Source organism: Mesocricetus auratus, unplaced genomic scaffold (assembly GCF_017639785.1).
Source record: "Mesocricetus auratus isolate SY011 unplaced genomic scaffold, BCM_Maur_2.0 Super-Scaffold_100007, whole genome shotgun sequence".
Classification (NCBI taxonomy): Eukaryota; Metazoa; Chordata; class Mammalia; order Rodentia; family Cricetidae; genus Mesocricetus; species Mesocricetus auratus.
In genome coordinates this window covers 81,289,853-81,309,211 of record NW_024429191.1, presented here as the reverse complement: position 1 = coordinate 81,309,211, position 19,359 = coordinate 81,289,853, and the positions used below count along the sequence as shown (strand labels likewise).

Below are 19,359 nucleotides of genomic sequence, written 5' to 3'. Positions count from 1 at the left end.
TTTGAACTTACAGACACCTGCCTGACTTGGCCTCCTGAGTGTCGGGGTCAAAGGCACCACAACACACGGCTCCTCTCCTGGATGAGGCTCCCACGGCAGCACCGCAGTGATGTGGCTCAGCCCAGGCCGGGTCAGGCTCTCCCCCAGGGCTTTGCTAACAGGAAAGTCTGGGCTGCGGGAGGGTATCCTGTGTGATCCTGAACCTGTCTCCTCCACTCCCCCTTATCCTCATGCCACCCTGAACCTTACAGGATGGTAGTTCTACAGAGGCCTCTGGGACAGCAGGAGCTGATCTGGAGAGAGGGGAAGGGCAACTCGGGCACTCGTGTGTCACCTGTGACATGGCATTGAGAGCACCAGTTAGTTCCCAGGGTGAGGGAGGCGGGACAAAGCAGGTGTGATGGACCAATCAAAGGGAAGGCGCAGCCACGGAAGAGTTCCCCAACTAGGGGCAGAGTTCAGATGGTAGAATGCTCGCCTGGCATGCACGGAGCCCTGGGTTCAATCATCAACACCAAATAAAACCAGGCACAGTGGTGCAAGCTAAATAAAACCAGGCACAGTGGTGCAAGCTAATCCCAGCACTGAGGAGGACGAGGAAGTCAAGATCATCCTTGGCTGTGATGTTGGAGACGATGTCTTGAAAGAAAGAGAAACAGATTCCCAGGAGGTAGGAAGTTTAGACTAAAGTACGTCGTGGTGGCATTCCTGCAAACAGCATCCCTAAAGACAAGGTTTCTGCAGACTCAGGGGAAGCAGATGATAGACACTGACTATTCTTCCTCTGACCCCAAACTGTTTGCTCAGAACTGCTTCTTGAAATGGCAATTTTTCTTATCCACCCACCCATTTCCTCCATTCTTTCTTTTATAGAGATAGGATCTCATTGTCTAGCCCAAGCTGGTCTCAAACTTGCAGTACTCCTGCCTCAGCTGCTGGAGCGCAGGGACTACAGATATACCACCACCATGCCAAAATGTTGCTACCCCAGCCCATTCATCCTAGCACTTGGGAAGCAGAGACAGATGGAATGAGTTCAAAGCCAGTCTGGTCTACAGAGTACCAGGACAGCCAGGGATGTCACACAGAGAAACCCTGTCTTGAAAAAACAAAAATGTATCTTGCTTTTTCATTTTATTTTTGTGTGTGTGTATGCCTTGCCTCTTTTCAGAAAGAATTCAGCACAGCTGGCAGCCAACATCCCAACTGAAGACAAAAAATATTTATGGAGCATCGGTAGCTACCACACAGGGACCAAGCATGGAGAATTCTAGAAGAACTAGGCATGGGGTCTGCCTGCAAAGAGTTTAGGATACAAAATGTTTCTGGGCAAATAGCAGAATGCAGACTGAAGAGCTGGACCTGGCAAAGGAGTGGACAGATGTCTCTCAAGGTCAGCTTAGGTGTAAGCATCAGGCAGGCATCAAGTGTGGCTCTGGGTTTCCTAATGGCCAGGGTATGAAGGGAACACGCTTTGTAAGAATGGAGAACACACTCTGGTTTCTCAGCGGGAAATAATGCTGAACGCTTATCTGTGAAAGTCGAGTGAAAAATCAACAGCCCAGAGACGCCAACTCAGGAATAGGACATGGGCATGAATTCTGAGGCTGGGGAGGTAAGATGGCTTGTCCAAGGCCTGAGTTCATTGCTACAAACCCATGGAGAAAAGTTGGGCATGGCGGTGTGTCTGTAATCCCAGAGCTGGGAAGGCAGAAAAAGGAAGACCCCTGGGGCTCACCAGCCAGGCCACCTCGCCTATTAAGTGAGCCCAAGTCCCAATGAGAGACTCTGCTTCAAACACCAAAGAGTACCTGAGGAACGACACCCAAGGTTATGTTGTGGCCTCACAATCCAATGCACACATGAACATACTCCCCTACACATGTGCACACATAGCTCGCCCCGCCCACCCTACCTCAACACGTGCACACGTGTGTGCGCACGCCTGCACACACACACACACACACACACACACACACACACACGCGCGCGCGCGCGCACACGTGTGCGTGTGTGCCCGAAGACAGGACTATTTCTGGCCCACACAGGGTGAAGATTAAATGCCAAGAGGAAAAGGGAAATAGGAGGATGGTGGTATTGATAGCAGGCAGTAGCCTTGGCAGTCACTAAGTATCTTCCAGTTGAGAAAGCAGAGGCCCAGTGATTGATTGACCAAGGTTAGCCATATTCTTTCTGAGGGCCACAAAATGCTCACATGACTATACTGTACCATCCCAACCCGAGAACAGTCTGACCACCTCCAGTGACAGGTGCCTGTCCCCAGCAAGATTTCCTGAACTCCTCATAGTGGAATCCACACATGCTAAGTAGCGGCTCTCAAGTTGACAGTCAAGCGAGATCTGGCCTCAGAAAGATCTTTTGGAGAACCGAGTTTACAGGAATAAACAGCATCTCATCAGAACAAGGAAGTCCTGCAAATCTGAATGGAGGCAGGAAAAAGGGCATAGTCTCCAACCCTCCTAACACCATGAGTGGCTTGTGTGACATAGCTGCCTATCTTTAAGCTCCGAAGAGCATCTTCTAGATCCTGTAGGTCTGTATAGACCACCACACAGCATGCAGCACCCAAGGGTACCTGCCCCTAGGTCCTGCCAACTTTAGACGCTCAACATGGGCTGGGTGAGCATGGAGGAAGGATACATAAATAGAAAAACTGCAATCCAGGCTGAGAGAGACCAACAAAGCCCAAGGGAATGGACGTGGTTGAGACATCCCAGCATCTAGAAGAGCAGCAACGGCCTGCTCAGGTAAATGGCCCACTGCCTTGGGAGATACAGTCCAGGGCTGTCAGCTGTGCCACCCAAGCCAGGCTGGACCCGTGCTGAGCAGAGGGGGAATAAGCCCTGGCCAACCCGGGGACAGAGTCCTCCTGTCTTCCCCAGTGCAGAAGAAGGAAGTGGAAGGGTTCAGGGAATAAGCTCAGGGGCTCATGTTTTATTTGACATTGGGTTTGAGGGAGGAGTTTGAGAGGGGTTCTGAAAGGCATGTTGTGTAGGTGTAGGCCAAAACAAAACAGAGGGGGGGTTCTAGACTGGAAGTGGGGGACCATGGGAGGTTTCAGAGGAGTGGGGTGCCACCCTCAGAAAGCCACACTATAAAGTGTGGAGAAGCTAGAGGGAGGCGGCAGGCTTGTTCACGTGGTCACCAGGCCCCATTTGCATTCATAGCAGGCACTGGAATATTGGTTTTCGTTGCTGATCCAGCTGGCTCCGATAGATAAGTGGGACTCTGTGCCCAGGGGCAGGTTTGGCAGAAAGGCCCTCCCAACAGACCTGGGCACCGGGTCCTGTTGCTCCCATCCCCCTTGCCAACACAGGGACCCACATTCTCCTCTAGTCTCACCAGCCCGGCCTGAGGAACAGGGCCAGGCTGGTGTGGGTTCTCTTGGCATTCCCTGGGGGGTGTTTGAGTTTCCTGCTGACCTCAGGCTACAAAAGGGCCCTTCCAGCTGCCCACCTTGCCCTCACATCCCTCACCTCCACCCAGACCTCCTACCCCAGCTTTCCCTGGGCTGAGTGGGTCTCAAGAGCTGAAACTGGGGCATGCCGCTGTCACTTGTCCTTAAACACAAGCAAGGGCTCTGCTCCCCACAGACCCTCCTCAGAGACTAGGGGTCCACAGCAGCTACTCTTGCCCCTCCTCTGGGGAGGGAGCGGGGCTCTGGTCATCTTTCCGCAATGATAGCTACTGACCCTGGGAGGAGTGACATTCTGAGCGCTTAGCTGCCCCACAGGCAGGGAAGGTGTGTCGATGCCCATTTGGTGGATGAGAAAACTGAGGTCTGGGAAGGTTGGCAGCTCCGCCAGTACCTTGCAGCTGCTCGAGTGTAAAGTTTATTGTCTGTGCCTTGCCCTGGAATCAGTTCAGTCTCCCACCAGACACAGACAACTCAAATATCTGCTGACCCTGTGCACCGAGCATCTCTTTGGAAGAGGAAGACTATGTCCACCTGCTCAGCTCCCCTGACCACCGACCTGGAAACTGCCTTGTGCTATGACTCCTCTTGTGCACAGCACACTTCTGGGACCCCATCCTTCCCTTAGATGTGTGAATGTGCCTGACATTTCTGGAATTCACTCCGCATGCATTAATGAGGCCATTTTGAGAAGGCTTGCCTCAGGGGGAACCAGAGAACTGTCTGCTGTCCCCATCCTGACCCCTGCCAAGTCCTGCCAGCTGTACTAACTGAGCTCAAACAGGTAAATGGGTGCTGCAGGCACCCCTACTCCTGCCTGCCCCATACCTTTCTTGGTCCCTGAACCAGAAACAAAGTATCTGGGGCTGAAAATGCAACAGATTGTTGGAGTTGCCACACTGGTCAGCATGGGCAGACAGAAGCTTGTCACCAGGCAGCGGGGTAAGCTGTGCGGCTCCAGAAAAGTTAGTTTAATGGAGGGCCAGTGGGTTTCCTCCCATCTATTACAAGGCTGATCCTATAAAGAACCTCTGTGGCCCTAAGGCAGTAGCCATGCTTCCAAGCAACAGATTGTCTAACACAAAGACTTAGACGTCAGCCTCTGGATACGAGGACTGGTCTCTCACCCCCATGGGCCACCAGAACCCAAGCCACAGGACAAGAAGCGAACTTGAAGGTCTTCACAGGCAACCATAGACTCAGCACTGAGAGAGCAGCTACATGGAGAAGATTCTAGAAATTCAGGTGGCTTAGCTATTCTCCTGCAGAAGCAGGGTGGAGACTCCGGGATCCTTCCCAGCCTCCTGCTCTTCTATTGGGCTCCATCAGCCTGTCCTGGGAGAGGGGGTCCCCATGGGACTCTGTCCTTCTTTCCCATCTCTTCCTCCTCTCGGTGGCCTAGCACTCGTACTGGGGAGTCACTCTCCACGAAGAACCATATTAGGAGCCAGGACATCACAGGTCCCAGGCCCGGAGGGGACGAGGTGGAAGTCTCTTCCTACTGTCGCCCCACATACCTCCACCCCCCAAAGAATGTAATTAAGCAGGAGGCTTCTGCCAGGAGCCAAGCTTTCTGCCTTCCGTCTATAAATCACCTTCTGAGTCATCCCCCAGCTCCAGAAGCAACTTCACCTCATGCTGGGGCTGCTCCAGCAGGCAGTCCCAAGCCTAGCCCTCCCCATCAGACACATGTGCTCTGTGTTCCAGCTGGAAATGACAGTGGCTTCAGAGCTTGGGAGACTGTGGGGTGTCAGGAGGATTAGGGGAGACCCCGGCACCTCTGTCCACCTTAGCCTTCTTTCCCTGGGCAGCAGGAAGCTGAACTTCCTCTACTTTGAACGAAAGTTACAAGTCTGCGGGCTCTAATGCCAAGTATTGTGGGACAAGGAGAAATAAGAGTCATGCGAACCAACCTGGGAACAGGCAAGTCTGGATTCAGGACCAGACGGAGGTTCAAACACTCAACCGTACTTCCTGTCTATGGGCAGTATTCTAGGGGCTTGTGTTCTATCACCAATGTTCACAAAGGTAGAGCTATAACTATTTTTCATATGGGGAAACTGAGTCCAGGAGAGGTCATTTTGTCTTGGTTGCTCAGATAACATGAAAAAAATACAGATGTGTGTGCCAGCAGCCCAGAAACAGAGGGATGGAGCGCTGAGGAGAGGCTTGCAAGTGCAGCAAGAAGTCTTGGCAGTAGTGGGGCAGGGGCTTGGGGCTTAGAGCAGGTACACCAAGCTACAGCCATGAAGGGGTGCACTGTCTAGGCAGGCCCCAGGTGTCTGCTGTGGAGTCCCCATCATATTCCTGGGATACTGAGAAGATGAACGAACACCCCTCAGCATAGCCAAGGACATGAAGCCCAGAGAGAAGCAAGGACCTAAGGCACAGAGGAGGACAGAAATTCACCCAGGTCACACAACCCATGGGCAGTAAGCTCAGAACTTAAGACAGGAGTCTCTCCACTCTCAGCCCGAACAATTTCCAGCACCCAGTGCGAATATACAGAAATAGAATATATCGCCGGACAGCGGTGGAGGCACGCGCCTTTAATCCCAGCACTCAGGAGGCAGAGGTAGGCAGATCTCTGAGTTTGAGGCCAGCTTGGTCTATAGAGTGAGTTTCAGGACAGCCAGGGCTACACAGAGAAGCCCCACTCCACCCCCGTCAAAAAAGGAAAAAGAAAAGATACATGTGGGGACCCAGCCTTCAAGTGGGGAGCTGGGCAGAGGTAAGGGAAGCCCTTCTCTTCATCAGCTTCACAGGAGGCTGCTGGATTTAGCTCTCATTCCCCACCCAGCTTACTGCACTGAGTTCTGTAGTGACAGGATAGGAGAAGCTTGCTTGGACCGGTCTGTTCCTTGGGGTTCTTTCCTGCGACCCCTGCCCCACCCTGTCTGCCTCTGGCCTCTATAATCAGGGGTGGAACAGGAGCCCAGAGGTGAGGGAGTGTGGGCCCTGGAGAGCTCTAGCTGAGTTCACAGCAGAGCAGCCATGACAGGCACCAGACCTAGACTCCCGAGTCCCCTCTTCTGCCATCACAGCCCGTTGCAGGATAGACACCCAGGGCCCCAAGACCTCAGAATCTTCTGGATGAAGAAGCAGGTCATGCCTAGCTTTTACTTCTTGGTCCCAAAGCTGTAACAAGACACTTAGAGATGGGGGGGCTTTCCTCTGACTGCTGTGTCTCCCCCTGGCCCCATGCCTTCTTCTCTGTATATTCCAGTAGGTTCTTCCCAAGGACACAACTCCTGGTATTAGTACAACGTTGGACCTGTTTTCTTTTTTGTTTGTTTATTTAGCAATCATGTATGATGCCATCAGAAGGATGCTAACAGATCTGCCACCAATTGAGCTCCCTTTGGAGCTTGAGACCCCACCCACAATAGGGGTGGGCTGGGCAGGAGGGCTGTGAGCTCATTTTCAAGGAGCTTGCATTCATTTCCCCTAGACGAATCCCCTAAGGCAAGATCTTCTCTGCAAGGGCGACCACCCTGCTAAAGCTTGGCCATCCGATCTGGTATCTCCCATCTGTCTGTCTGTCTGTCTGTCTGTCTGTCTGTGGGATCAACAGCCTCCAGCCAGCTCAGTTCTTCACCAGCCCTAGCCCCAGCCAGCTGTAATTCCTGCCTGTTACAAGTGTTAACACCTGGCCTGGGGCCTTCCTCCCCCGCAGTCTCCAGGTGCCTCCCTGGGCCCAGCCTACTGACCCCCACTGGGGTTTGACTGAACACGTTCCCAAGCCTCTGAGAACCAGAACCGGCTGCTGGGTGGGTGTTGAGCAGGGGAGAGGCAGCAAGATGTGACACATGGAGAAACTGAGGCAGGGCTTCAGAGAGATGCTTGGGTGGGGGGCGGGCTCTGAAGTGCCGGAATAAGAGCCCAGTTGTTCTAACAGGCAAACATCTTCCCTTAAACTGCAATGTTGGGTGAGCTGGTGACCCTGGGTAAAATGTGAGAAAAATGGTCCAGAAAGGGGAGGGGTCAGTGGTCCTCAGTCACACAGAAAGATGAGCCACCCAGCCAACCTAGCCCCTCTTATCCGGGGTCTCCTGCGGAACAGATGACACAGTGCAAGGTCTGAGGAAGATAGTTTCCCCAAGAAAGAGAAGAAGGACAGATTTCTCTACCAGCCGCTAACTGGTACTGGCAAGGAGAGTTCTACAAAGCAGGCTTGCTGTGACTGGTCCTAGTGACACTGTCACTTAGTCCTGGCCCAGTGAAGCCACGACCTGGTTTGGTTGGAAGGCTCTGGAGCACAGGGCTTCCTTCAAGAGTAAAAGGCCCCTCAGATCCTTCTCCTCATCTGCTTTCTGTCAGTCTTGGGGCCCAAGCAAGGAAGAGCAAAGGTAGGTTACCAGGGACGGAGGAGCTTCCTTGAGGTGATGTGGTCCGAAATCCAAGCTAAGCGATTCCCCCGTAAATCCCTCCTGGGGAATGTGGGAGCTGGGTCGGCCAAGGAGGGCAGTCAGCGACGGACTCAAATGCTAAAAGGACTGGAATCTGCCTGCCTGGGGGCAGAGGGGGAACCAAGAATTTGAGGCCTACCCACTCTCCAATTCCAGCTCTGAGAAGGTGATTCATGCCTCACCCCAGCTCCAAGACCAAAAGGAAACTGCAGAAGAAGGAGGGTCAGTAGTCACAGACCTCAAGCAGACAGGGCACACCAGGGCCAAGGAAGGCCCTGTCCTCAATCTAGCTGGGAGCCCAGGCCAATTGTGTCTGCAGCCACATTCTGAGACCTCCTGCCTGTCCTTCCCCTCAGGACCACGAATGTCCACCAAGCACCCCGTCTCAGGCGTCCTTCACGTCCACAAGTCAGGTGTCAGCAAACAAACCACAGGCACTGGCACTTGGGGACAAGATCGGCACTTGGGGACAAGATCGGAAGCAGGCCTAGACACCAGCCCTCACTCAGGTATCGACACAAGGCTCACTCTCATCCTTCCAACCACACGCAGGTCATGCCACAAACACTGATATCATGCACAAAGACATTTGCTGAGCCTCCTCCCTTACACCGACAAGAAGGCATGCTCTCGAGTGTGCAGGGGCTTACACAGACAGAGGCACAAACAACACACAGGTCCAAACACACATAATGTCATGTCCAGTATCACAAATAGAAGCCAGGGGGTCCCCTTTACACAAGCAAAGATACTTCCAGACTTCAGTCTCATATCACAGAATCAGCCACTTACTGATACCTGCATTCAGACACCGGCACACCCGGCTGTGGGCCACGAATCCCCTAGGCGCAGGCAACAAGATTTTACATGCAGTTGCCTGGGTCTCAGGCACTACCAGCTCTTACCCACAGAGACACGCTGGTGCACGGACATACTTCTTAGGGTCACAGACCCAGAACACACACTGTACCACAGACACAGAGGCAGTCACAGGCACTGACAAACCGCCCATCTCTAAAATCCCCTCTCTAGCTCAGACAAAGCAGCCACCTGGTCCCCCACGACCCCCAAACAGGCCATGTGTGTTGTGTTATGTTAGGGCCTGTCTCAGCCTTCTGGGTTTTCCTAGTATTGCTTCTTGTTGGTTGGGGGAACTTATCTAGACATTCCTGGGCACCATCACACACAGCCCCCACTGCTACCACCATCTAACACTGGCACTGCCCCAGGAAGTGCTCTTGCCCAGTTTGTAGAACTAGGAAGCCCACTCTCCTCTTTCATCCATGTCATCCCCAGGGTTCCAGGCATCTCTTCCTGTGCATCCCCAGCCTCCCAGAGAAGGTAGAGCATTGCCTTGGCTGGAGGTTGGAAAAAGAATCAAGAGGCAACCTTCCTCCAACTGGCAGAGCCCCTCCCTGGAACCCCCAGTTACCCCAGCACTCACAGGCTCTACATACACACGGGAGGCCCTGACCAGCCCAAGTCCACAGCAAAGAAAGCCTGTCTGTCCTTGGGGTAATCTGCCTAAGGAGCAATGCCTGAGCCCTCTGAATAGACCCTTAGTCAGGCCGCGGCTTGAGGGTTTGGGTTCATGACTGTCCCCTCCCTTAGCACCCAGGTATCCCCAAAGCAGCTGGAAGACTTGGGGTGTGGCCAGGCATCTTGTAGGCTCTGAGCCTCATGTTTCAGGCTTGCAGGTAACAGGCAAGGAGGGGGAGCATTCAGGCAGCACATCACCCTGGTAGCACTCCTCTCTAACTTTCACCCCAGGGGCCAGTCTCCTTCTTACTCACAGGTCCCAAATTCCTCCTCCCCACCTCCCACCCCGAGGCCGCTTGCCGCTGTCCAGGAGGGGAGGGTTCTTTTATTAAAGTTTTCCGGAATGCAAGGGGCTGGAGACTGGGAGAGCTGGGGTATAATTTAGAAAACTGGTTTTAGTGTCTTCCCTTATAGGACCTGCAGAGGGGGAGCACCAATGAGGCTTGGAAAACAGGGGAGTCCCTGAAGCCAGGGGTGGGGGCCTCCTAAAAGGCTGTTTATCTTACAGTGAGTCCCCTCACTCCGCCTGCTTTCCCAGCCTTATTTACCAAAATGCCTTTTGTATCCGTATTTCTCAGGGACAGAATTCCCCTTGCTCTCTCCCTTTCTCTTCCCATCTCCGTCTTCCAAAAGCAACGAATTTGACAATGAGAACTGGGTTTTCACTCAGAGAACAACAACCCTACCCCTCCCAAACAACTACATTTTCAAAGTGCCCCCAACCTCCTTTTCTCCCGGATGGACAAGCAAAGAACGAATACACCCGGATCAGCAATGGCATCTAGGACCAGCAAATTCTACATTCACTTCAGAGGCTCAAAATTAATCTAGAGCAGAGTGGGGATAATCTGGTGAAATGCCCCCTCCAGCCCCCTTAGGGTCTGAAATATGAAGGCAAACGCGAGTATTGTGGGGGAAATCTCTTGACCGAGACACCGAAGAGGTAGGGTGGCGAAGAAGGACAGGATAATTTTGCCCGTGTATAGACCCTAAAATGGAGAAGAGGAGTGGCCGGGCCCCAGGGACAGCACAGATATCCAACTGTAAGCAAACGAAGGGTCTCCGGGACCCCCAAATTAGAGTGGGAGAGGATGAAGACTAAGAATGAGAGACCTTCGCGGGTAGGGAGAGCCCTCCCGCCTCTGCGGCGGATAGCAGGGAAAATGGTGATTATCGGAGAAGCCAAGAGTTGGATTCGGTAGGCAACACCAGCAGAAAATCCAGGAGAGGTGGACGGCTGGGGGGCTAGAGGGAAGCAAGGAGAAAAGAGCCCTAGGCCTGCGGCTGTCCAGACCCGGCCAGAGCCCCCCACCGTCCCCGGGCGCGGCCGAGAGATCGGGGTCGCGAGCAGACAGGAGGCAAGTCTTACCACCAAATTGGGTAGCCGGCGAGGACCCTGGTGCCACTGAGCAGGAGGCCGAGTAGCAGCCCGAGCAGGTGGGGCTCCATTAGAAGCAGCGCCGAGGAGGAAGTTTGCCGGCGATCATGAAGAGGGGGAGCGACGCCCCCAATAGTTGGAACAAAGTCCACTTGAGGTTGGAAATGACTTTCGGGCTTTTCAGAAGCGCACCTCCACCCGCAGCCGCCCCCCTCCGGAGCCCAGCGCCGAGCAGCCGGGTTTGAGGATGTCAGCGAGCAGCCAATCAGCGCCCGCGGCCTAAGGTAAGAGATGAGTCTGTAGTTCAGCCTGTCAATCACGCGCCCCTCCCCTCCCGGCCCACAACTCCGGCTCTGGGAAGGGCATCTCCCGGCAAACTTGGGCAAAGCCTGCGCCCGGGGCGCACGGAGGCCTCGGGAGAACCCGGCACGCTGGATTCTCTGCCGGCCCGAGACGCTCCCTCCCCAGACCACACGAGCCAGGTTTAGGGAGCTGGGGCTTTGACCCAGCGTTCACGTGGTGAAGTGGTCGGTTTGGGCAGGGATGGGTTGCTCCCTTTCCTGTCGGAGAACTGTGATTTCTCGGATCTTGGGCCCCTAAGGAATCGGGACTAGAAAGCAAGAGGTTGTTTGCAGATCGCGCGGCTGGGATCAGGGGCTTGGGAAATACAACCCCTCCCAGCCTCCCGCCTTTCCGAGCCCGCGAGCTGGCGGCCCCGCCAGCCGGCCGCAGGTCGCTTCCAGGGTGTCCGAGGGGCGCACACCAGAGTCCGCGGAGGCTCGAAGGTCTGCCAGCCGGCGGCGCCGGGGGGACAGAGCTAGTGTCATTTGAGTCTTTTGTCAAGCGTCAGATTGGTATCGCGACCTCCTGCAGCCTTTGCATTTCCTGCAACTGACACCAGCCGCCGTTAGCATTTCCTGCGGGAGGACTCGGTCACTTTCTCCTGCGGGCCTGCAGGCCAGACCTTAGCAGCACCTGCAGTCTCCTTTAGATTTTGGGGTGGGACCAGTGAAACACGTCAGCCCTGGCCGTAGTGGTTGGAGACCTCCAGGAATATCCTCCCTCCCCTATGCCCAGGTCTTCTGTCTCGCATTGCTGGCCCTTCTGCGGATGAGAAACTAGAACCTGGTGTTCGGTGCCCAAGCGTTGTCCCGTGCAGTCACCAGATTCACCCCATGACCTACTGTAGTCCATATGTAGGGGGAAGCGCCCAGGCCTCAAAGGGGCCTTCTTCCTTCCTATACTCCAGAGCCTGGGAGTTAGGTCTAAGCCCAGAAGTGGTGCCTAGGTTATAACTAGGTTATTTGGACTCGGTCCCCTCACCTGCCCTCAGCATCTCTCCCGGGTCACAGGAGACACTAAACTCTTGAAATGCTCCTGGTTTGGGATCAAGAAAGCAAGCCTAAGGAGAAGAATCCTTGGTGGGACCTGCTCCGCGAATTGTGTGGAGGCCCAGAGAAGGTGTCCACCCAAACCTCCCTGGCCAGGAATGGCGGGCTCTCCGCTCATAGGGGTGGACAGGATTGGGGGGAAGTCCTACAGGGGAGTAGACATTCCTAGCCTTTGATCGGGGCGGCTGGTGCCCACAGCTCAGATCCACTCGGCACACGGCTGCTTCTGGTGTAGGGAGAGCGAGGAACTGGCCCCTGGGGGCACCAAGGGTCGGGAGAGCCGCCTGGGCTTGTCACTGCTTCTGCGCGTTCCTAGCCCGATCCACGGCTGGAGGGGGTAGAGGGAGAGATGAAAGAGGGGAGGAAGGGGAGATAGAGACAAGTGGTTAGAGACACTGAGACAGAAAACAGGGGCGGGGGTGGGGTGGGACGAGATTGAGCTCCCAGACAGAGGAGGGGGGAGGGGAAGAAGGCAAGAAGTGAAGAGGGCTAAGGAGCAGGATGGACAACTCCACACCTGGAGCTGGAAGATGGCACTGTGATAAGCACCCCTAGAAACACCCCCAGGGGCTGGGCATTCCCAAAAGATGCCCCTCTGGGTTCTGCAGTCCCATTTCTGGTTCACCTGGGAGGGCAGCGGGAGGGGGGCTGACCACTACCCGGGAGTGTAGAAGAGAGCCCCAGGGCTGACACTTCAGTCAAGAGAGATCTTCCACAGGCTCTTGGCTGCTAGGGACCCTTTAGCTGAGCACTGGATTGCGGCTCTTCCCAGGGACCCCTCATAGTTTGACGAACATCAGTGCGGGTTAGATCTCAAGTCCTACACCACGGCTTGGGGTTCGACAGCCCAACACTAGTGTCTCTGAGCTCTGGGAAGTTGTCTTCCCTGGCCTGCAACACGCCACTGCGGTGTGGAGGCTGATCTGGATGCCTTCTTAGGGTCATTTAGAACCTGGAGATTCCACAGGTGGCAGCCCTAGAAGGGGAAGTGGCAAAGGCTCTTGGTGGCTTTGGGTAAGATGTCGGTTGCCTGAGCGATGCGTGGGAAGCTGTACTGGTGTGGCTAAAACTGGTCGTTCTTTGACGGGCTGTGTGTATGCAGGTGCCTCTTACATGCATCCTAGAGCCCGAGGCAGCCCCAGGTGCTGTTCAGCCGGTAGGAAACAAACAGAGGGAAAAGTGCAAGAAGTAAGGGAGGAGGGGACCAGAAGCGGGGAGTGGCCGCGCATGTTGCCGCGGCAGAGTGTAGAGGCCTGCGTGGGGATTTCCCCCCCCACTTGAAAGTTCCCCAGAAGAGGGGATTCCGGAGTCCTTTCGTCTCTCTTGCCAGGTGTCCTTCCTTCAACACAAGCTTAATTTTCTTCCTCCTGCCTGCGGGTGGCAACGCAGGAATGGACCCTGCCCAGGCAGCGAGGGAGCCCCCTTACCACGAGTATCTTACAGAAACGTCTTCTCTCTGATAGGCGCCCCGACCTCAGGGTAGGCTGCACATGGCGAGAAAGGGTTAATCTCACTCCCAAACCAGCTAGTGGACACGAGGCTCGGCCCTGGACAGGAAGGGTGGTCTCCTGGATGAGGGAGAGGTAGGCAACGGCCCCCCCCCCCCGAGACCTGCAGCAAAAGATGTGGCACGTGGGAAGCCTGCGTGCTGTGTGTGACTGACAGGGACTTCAGACCTGAGATGGGGACCCCCGCCCCCCACCTCTGTAGCTGCCCGGGGAGGTTCCTTTTGAAGTGCACTCCCTCCAGGAGCCCTCGGTCAGCCGCTGTGTATTCAGCGTGGCTCCACCGGACCCCTGCCGAGGCACCTCGAAGACAAAGAATTCAGCAGCCAGGCCCCCGCCCGCCCTCACGCGGCTGCCAGTCTGTCGCAAGGAGGGAAGAGGAAATCTCCCACCCAGACTCTGACTGCCATTCATTTTTTGCTAGGACTGTTCTCTGGGCGCTGCGGGATGGAGGTGGGGGGGCTCAAAGCAGCCCAGCCCAATGTGGGAATGGAGGAGAGGGAAAACCACTGCAGGCAATTGGGGAGACTTCAAGTGCGAAGGTCAAGGGACCTTAAGCAGACACTCTCAGAATAGCACCAAAGGGAATGGGAGACTCCAAGGCCTCTGACCCGGAGAATAGCACTAGGAGCCATCCTGGACAATTTCAGGCTAGTTCCCTGGAGACCAATGGGATACTGGACAGCAGACGGTGGCCATGGAAGTAGAAGGATCATGACGTGACCTGCAGACACAGAAATTAATTGGGCCCGATTCTATTCGTGCAGGCCCCATCCTAGGAGGTGGAGAGACAGAAGTCTCCGTGTGCAGGAAGCCTGTGACCTGAACAGAGGCAGTAGAGTAGAGAACCAAGCCCCACCCCCACCCCACGCGGGTGTCTGTCCCAGAGCCCAGAGCCTCCTCTGTGCTGCCTCCCATGTTTCCCAGAGAGGAGGTGCTGACAGAAGGCGAAAGTCAGGCTGCCTTCTGTCCTAAGTAGCCTGGATATTTGGGAATCCTGGCTAGAGATGCATCCTCGTGACTGAATTCCCTTAATCTACTATGCAATTCCATTCTTACCTGGGGAACAGGTGTGCCCCATTCCCCTCTCCTCCCAACCCGTGTGTCACCAGGGAGGACTGGCAGGTCCTAGAGACAGTTGGCAGACTGGATATTGCGGCACAAGTTGACATCTCTGGGAGTGGACCGTGTGGTGCCTCAGTGCCTTATACACAGAACAGTTGTTGTTTCTTGGTCTGGGTCTATCAGACCTCAAGATGCCAGGTGTCCCCTTATAGCAGCGATTGTCCAGCAGCGGCCCCAGAGACGGAGGGTAATTTGGGAGGGGATACTGTGCCCGAGTCCTTTGGAAGAAGGACTGTGAAATGAAGGGCAAGTCCACTAATGGAAACAAGTGGAAACAGCTGTGTCCAGAGAGTATCCTCAGCTGGGATGCGGGGATGGACTTAAATGTCCCCCGGGGAGTTGACAACATTAAATGTTAATGCAACAGCCTGCCTGACCTAGATGGTAAAGAAACCCTGGCTTGCCTTTTTTCTGTGATGAGAAACGCTTCTCTCCCCCTACCCTGACCTAGTATCTGTGAGTAGCCCGGAACCTCTCCTGTAGGACTTGTTCAACACCACCAGCCACCTCAACATCTCTTTGGAGAGTCTCCCCACCATGTTAGTGGCCAACCCCTACGCTATGGCCCTGGTCCTCTAAGCCAGTGTGGTAGTTTGAAAGAAAATGGCTCCCAAAAGGGAGTGGTACAACTAGGAGGTGTGGTCTTGCTGGAGAAGGTGTGTCCTTGTTGGAGGAAGTGTGTCACTGTGGAGGCGGGCTTTGAGGTCTCATATATGCTCAAGATACTGTCCAGAGTCTCAGTTCACTTCCTGTTGCAAGATGTGAGATACTCATCTCCTTCTCCAGCACCACGTCGCACCATGATGATGGACCAAACCTCTGAAAATGTAAGTCACCCTAAATAAGCTCTTTTCTTTCCCAGGAGTTGTGGTGGTCATGGTGTCTCTTCACAGCAATAGGAACCCTAAGACAGTCAGCAAATTTCTTTTTCCATGAAGTCCCTCACACGGACATGAAGTTACCCCATGGCACATACTAAGCCTGTCTGCTATGTGTTGCCCTTTACTGCTCTGAACTCAGGGGAACTCTCAACACCAAGAGCAGGATGGGCTCATGATGACCCTGGATAAACATTGGTGAGGGGCCTGGAGAGGGCACTGAGGTCTCAGATGGGAGGGCCCTGGGTTTATGTTCCTTGTGGTATTCCCAGGCCCTTAATACTCCCTGGAGATCTGTCCACCCCAACTACTATGCCGGCTTTAGGGCCCTGTTTTCTTCAATGAAAACACCCACCTTGCCTGATGGTTTGAGATGAGGGCTTGGCAACTGGCTAGAAATCACTGCCACCTGGAGGCCTCTGAGGTTTGGGGGAAGGGGGGTCTCCAGTTACATCTCTCTCTCCTCTTCCCATTCTCGTTCCGTCCATCTATGCTTCCTGCCTTTCTCCCAGAACCATGAACCTCAGGCCTGCAGGCCTTCCATTCCCGGCTTCATTGTGGACCTGGGGGGTGATGCTGAGGGGTTGTGCACAGCCACTCCTCTGTGACTAACTGTAAGTCTGCTGTGCTCTTTCTTGGCTGGGTTGTAAGAGCCTTTTTTCAGGCTCACTTGTTTTTCAGGCAGTTGCAATCCAAGGTGGATGAGAGCCATCTTTGGTCTCTGCAGTCTCTGGCCTCAGCCAGCCTGAGCTTCGCCCCTTTACCTGGGCTGTGTGCATAGCACACTGCTGTGTGCTGCTACAGGGTTTCCAGGTGTTCTGTGTACAGGTGGTGTGTGTGTATGTGTGTGTGTGCATGTGTGTGTGTGTACAGTGTGTGTATGTGTGTACACTGTGTGTGTGTACAGTGTGTGTGTACAGTGTATGTGTATAGTGTATGTGTATAGTGTGTATGTGTGTACAGTGTGTGTGTGTGTGTCATTCACAGCTTCACTGAGAGGGGCTGTATGTGGGCAGCTCCCAGGTAAGCATCTTTGAGTCCCAACAAGTTTTTGAGTATATAATAGGGCTTGTCATCTGATGGGGAGAGTCATGCCCCAGAGGAGCAATTGTTTCTAAACAGCAAAATTAAGAGCTGGGAAGATTCTTGGGAAAAGACTTTGATAGGGACACTGTAGGAAAATGGGATAGAATAAGCCTGCTATTATCCCAGGAGGCAGTACAGACAATTTCCCAGCGCTGGTTTGTACCCTCCAGAGTTCTGTCCATCAATCATGTCTCCACAGACTAGTTTGGCCAGCAGCTACTGCTGGAACCTGAAGCTGGACCAGAACTGAGATCTGGGGAAAGCCTGAACATGAGTAAAAGGTTCAGTGGGCAGTCATTAGCTGCCTCACCAGCAAAGACCCCTGAGCAGATGTTTGTGGCTGTCGCATGTGTGGGTAGGTCCTTGGGCAAACTAAGGATCCTGCTTGCCATTCCTCACATCCCAGCAGGCTCTGTCCTGATGGGATTTCACTTGCCTGCCAGGGAGACATTACCTGAATGGCTGCCTTAGAGGCCAACTCCATTTCTTACCATGTCAGCCTGGGCCGTCTCCTATGTCCTCTGAGCCTATTCCGTCACTGGCAATGATGACGCTGTATCTGAAATGGAACCTGGCAGGAGCTGAGCTTGGCAATTAGAAAGCTTCCTTTGAGTTCCTTTTTTAATTAAAATGTATTTATTTTATTTTCATGTGTATGAGTGTTCTGCCTGCATGTATGTGTGTGTGTGTTCCATCTACACACTTGATACCTGCAGAGGTCAGGGTCCTGAAACTGGAGTTCCGATGGTTATAAGCCATCGGTACATACAGACACAAATCCGTACATACGAACACAAATACACAAATCTAAAGGATTTCGGTAGGTTGCAGTAGCCCAGGTTTGTTCTCCCCTGCCTGGTTCAGAGATAAATCTTGACTAGTATGAGTTAATTTGCAAGGGTTTGGGTTACACTGACTCAAACAGGGCACAAAGGGAAGCCAGCTGGAGGATCTGAGATTTCTAGAAAGTATCCTGGGGGAGTGAGGAAACAGAGCAAGGTTTCCTGCTTTGAGACATTGTTATCCAGTTCTCCTGCTTTGGGACATTGTTATGTCTTGGTGGAATGCTATGTAACAATTGACTGGTCTATAGTAGACTATAGACCTAGGAGGAAGAGACTGAGCCATTGCTGAGATATTAACTACCCAAAGAATCCTGCCTTGAAATCTTTTTTGCGATACAGGAGAATGTATTTTCCTCGTCCTGTCTGAGGCTGTTCTTTGCAGTTAAGGGTAGCATTGAGTTTCTCTATGGTAGCATCTGGAATCACCTGGTCATAAGTATCATCCCTGCCTCAAAGTATCAGATATATCTGGGAACAACAATCCAGCCTTATGAGTGAGTTGGGTGACAGCATGGGTCAGTCTTGAGGCCTCTGTGACCCAGATATTCTTAGTAGGACAGGCAGCTTGACTGCCCCTCATATGGCTAGAGGAGCCGACAAGGTTCTGGATCACCCCTTTGGTCTGAGTGGCTTTCTTCAGGAGTGGGATGAGGAAGGAGAAGAGGATGAGTCAGTGCCTCAGACACCCTTCTAGAGGTAGACAGGAGTTGGGAGGTTTGGGGGGGGGCGCACGACAATAGTCCAGTTCTCGGCTGATGGGTTGTGTGACCTCAGATCTCAGGCAAGGCACTTAGCCTCTTTGACTATCACTGCTCCTCTAGATTGAAGTGGTCAAATGAAGAGACCTTCTGGTCATAAGACCAGGTGATTGGATGTTTTACTTCTCCATCATCACTAATAGCCACTATCCTTAATGCCCTTGCCTTTCAGGGCAGACCAGGACACTGGCTAGGGGCTAGTTGTGGGTCCCTGGTAGTGTTTTCCCAAGTCTTCCATTGACACTTGTCCTGGGTGAGGATTGTAGTCACAGGGCTGGGCAGTGCCCATTGACCCTCTTGGCAGGCTCCAAGCACTCATGGAAGACACTCCGGTCCTGGAAGAGAGGGGGAGGAGAGAAAGCCGAGGTGTATTGTGCACATGGCCGTCCCTCTGAGTGTGCCGAAGGTTGCCAACTGGAGTTTAGACCTCGTTCCATCACACAAAGCCGCCACTCTGGGGGCTTGACCCCTTGGATCCTGCACCCCTGGGGCCAGCTGATCTGCCCTGAGGGAACTGGCCCCAGAAGGGCTTGGTTGCTGGCTGCCAAGTGGCTGGGAGGGAAGTTTTAATGATACACAACACAAGACACAGGGGGGAAAGGGAAAGGGGGTGGTGGAGAAAAGAAGGGAGGTTGGGGGGGGGAGAAAGAAAGACCTCCTGCCAGGCCTGTTGCCAGGAGACGGCCAGGCAGCCAGAATCAGCCCTGCTCTTTTCACAGTCGCCTTTAAGCACCGAGAGAAAGCCCGGGCCATAAAGGGGGACATGTGTTGCTGGGTGTGTAAAGCTAGCCTCTGCAGTTAGGGGAACCCCGGCCCCCCCACCTGCTGCCCCATCAGCCTCTTGTGCCCCCAGCCCTCCCCCCCCCCTGGAGGTTACAGATGAACAGGGCTGGGCTGCAGAGTAACTGAAAAACCTCTCAGAAGGTGGTGGTCCTGGCGACCAAAATGTCCCAGCCACTTCTGAGGTAACAACACACCAGCCAGGGCCCCAGGAAGCCAGCAGTGTAGA

The 19,359-nt window shown here is 54.0% G+C and overlaps 1 protein-coding gene across 1 annotated transcript in view; it reads right to left on the bottom strand.

Moving 5' to 3' along the window:
- Wnt3 (Wnt family member 3) overlaps nucleotides 1-10,958 on the bottom strand; it is a 43,474-nt gene extending 32,516 nt beyond the window's left edge. The window contains exon 1 of the mRNA XM_013113259.3: nucleotides 10,754-10,958. Coding sequence (XP_012968713.3) covers nucleotides 10,754-10,833 — 80 coding nt within the window. The 5' untranslated portion in view covers nucleotides 10,834-10,958. The remainder of the gene's footprint in view (nucleotides 1-10,753) is intronic.
- Between the last annotated feature and the right edge of the window lie 8,401 nt (nucleotides 10,959-19,359).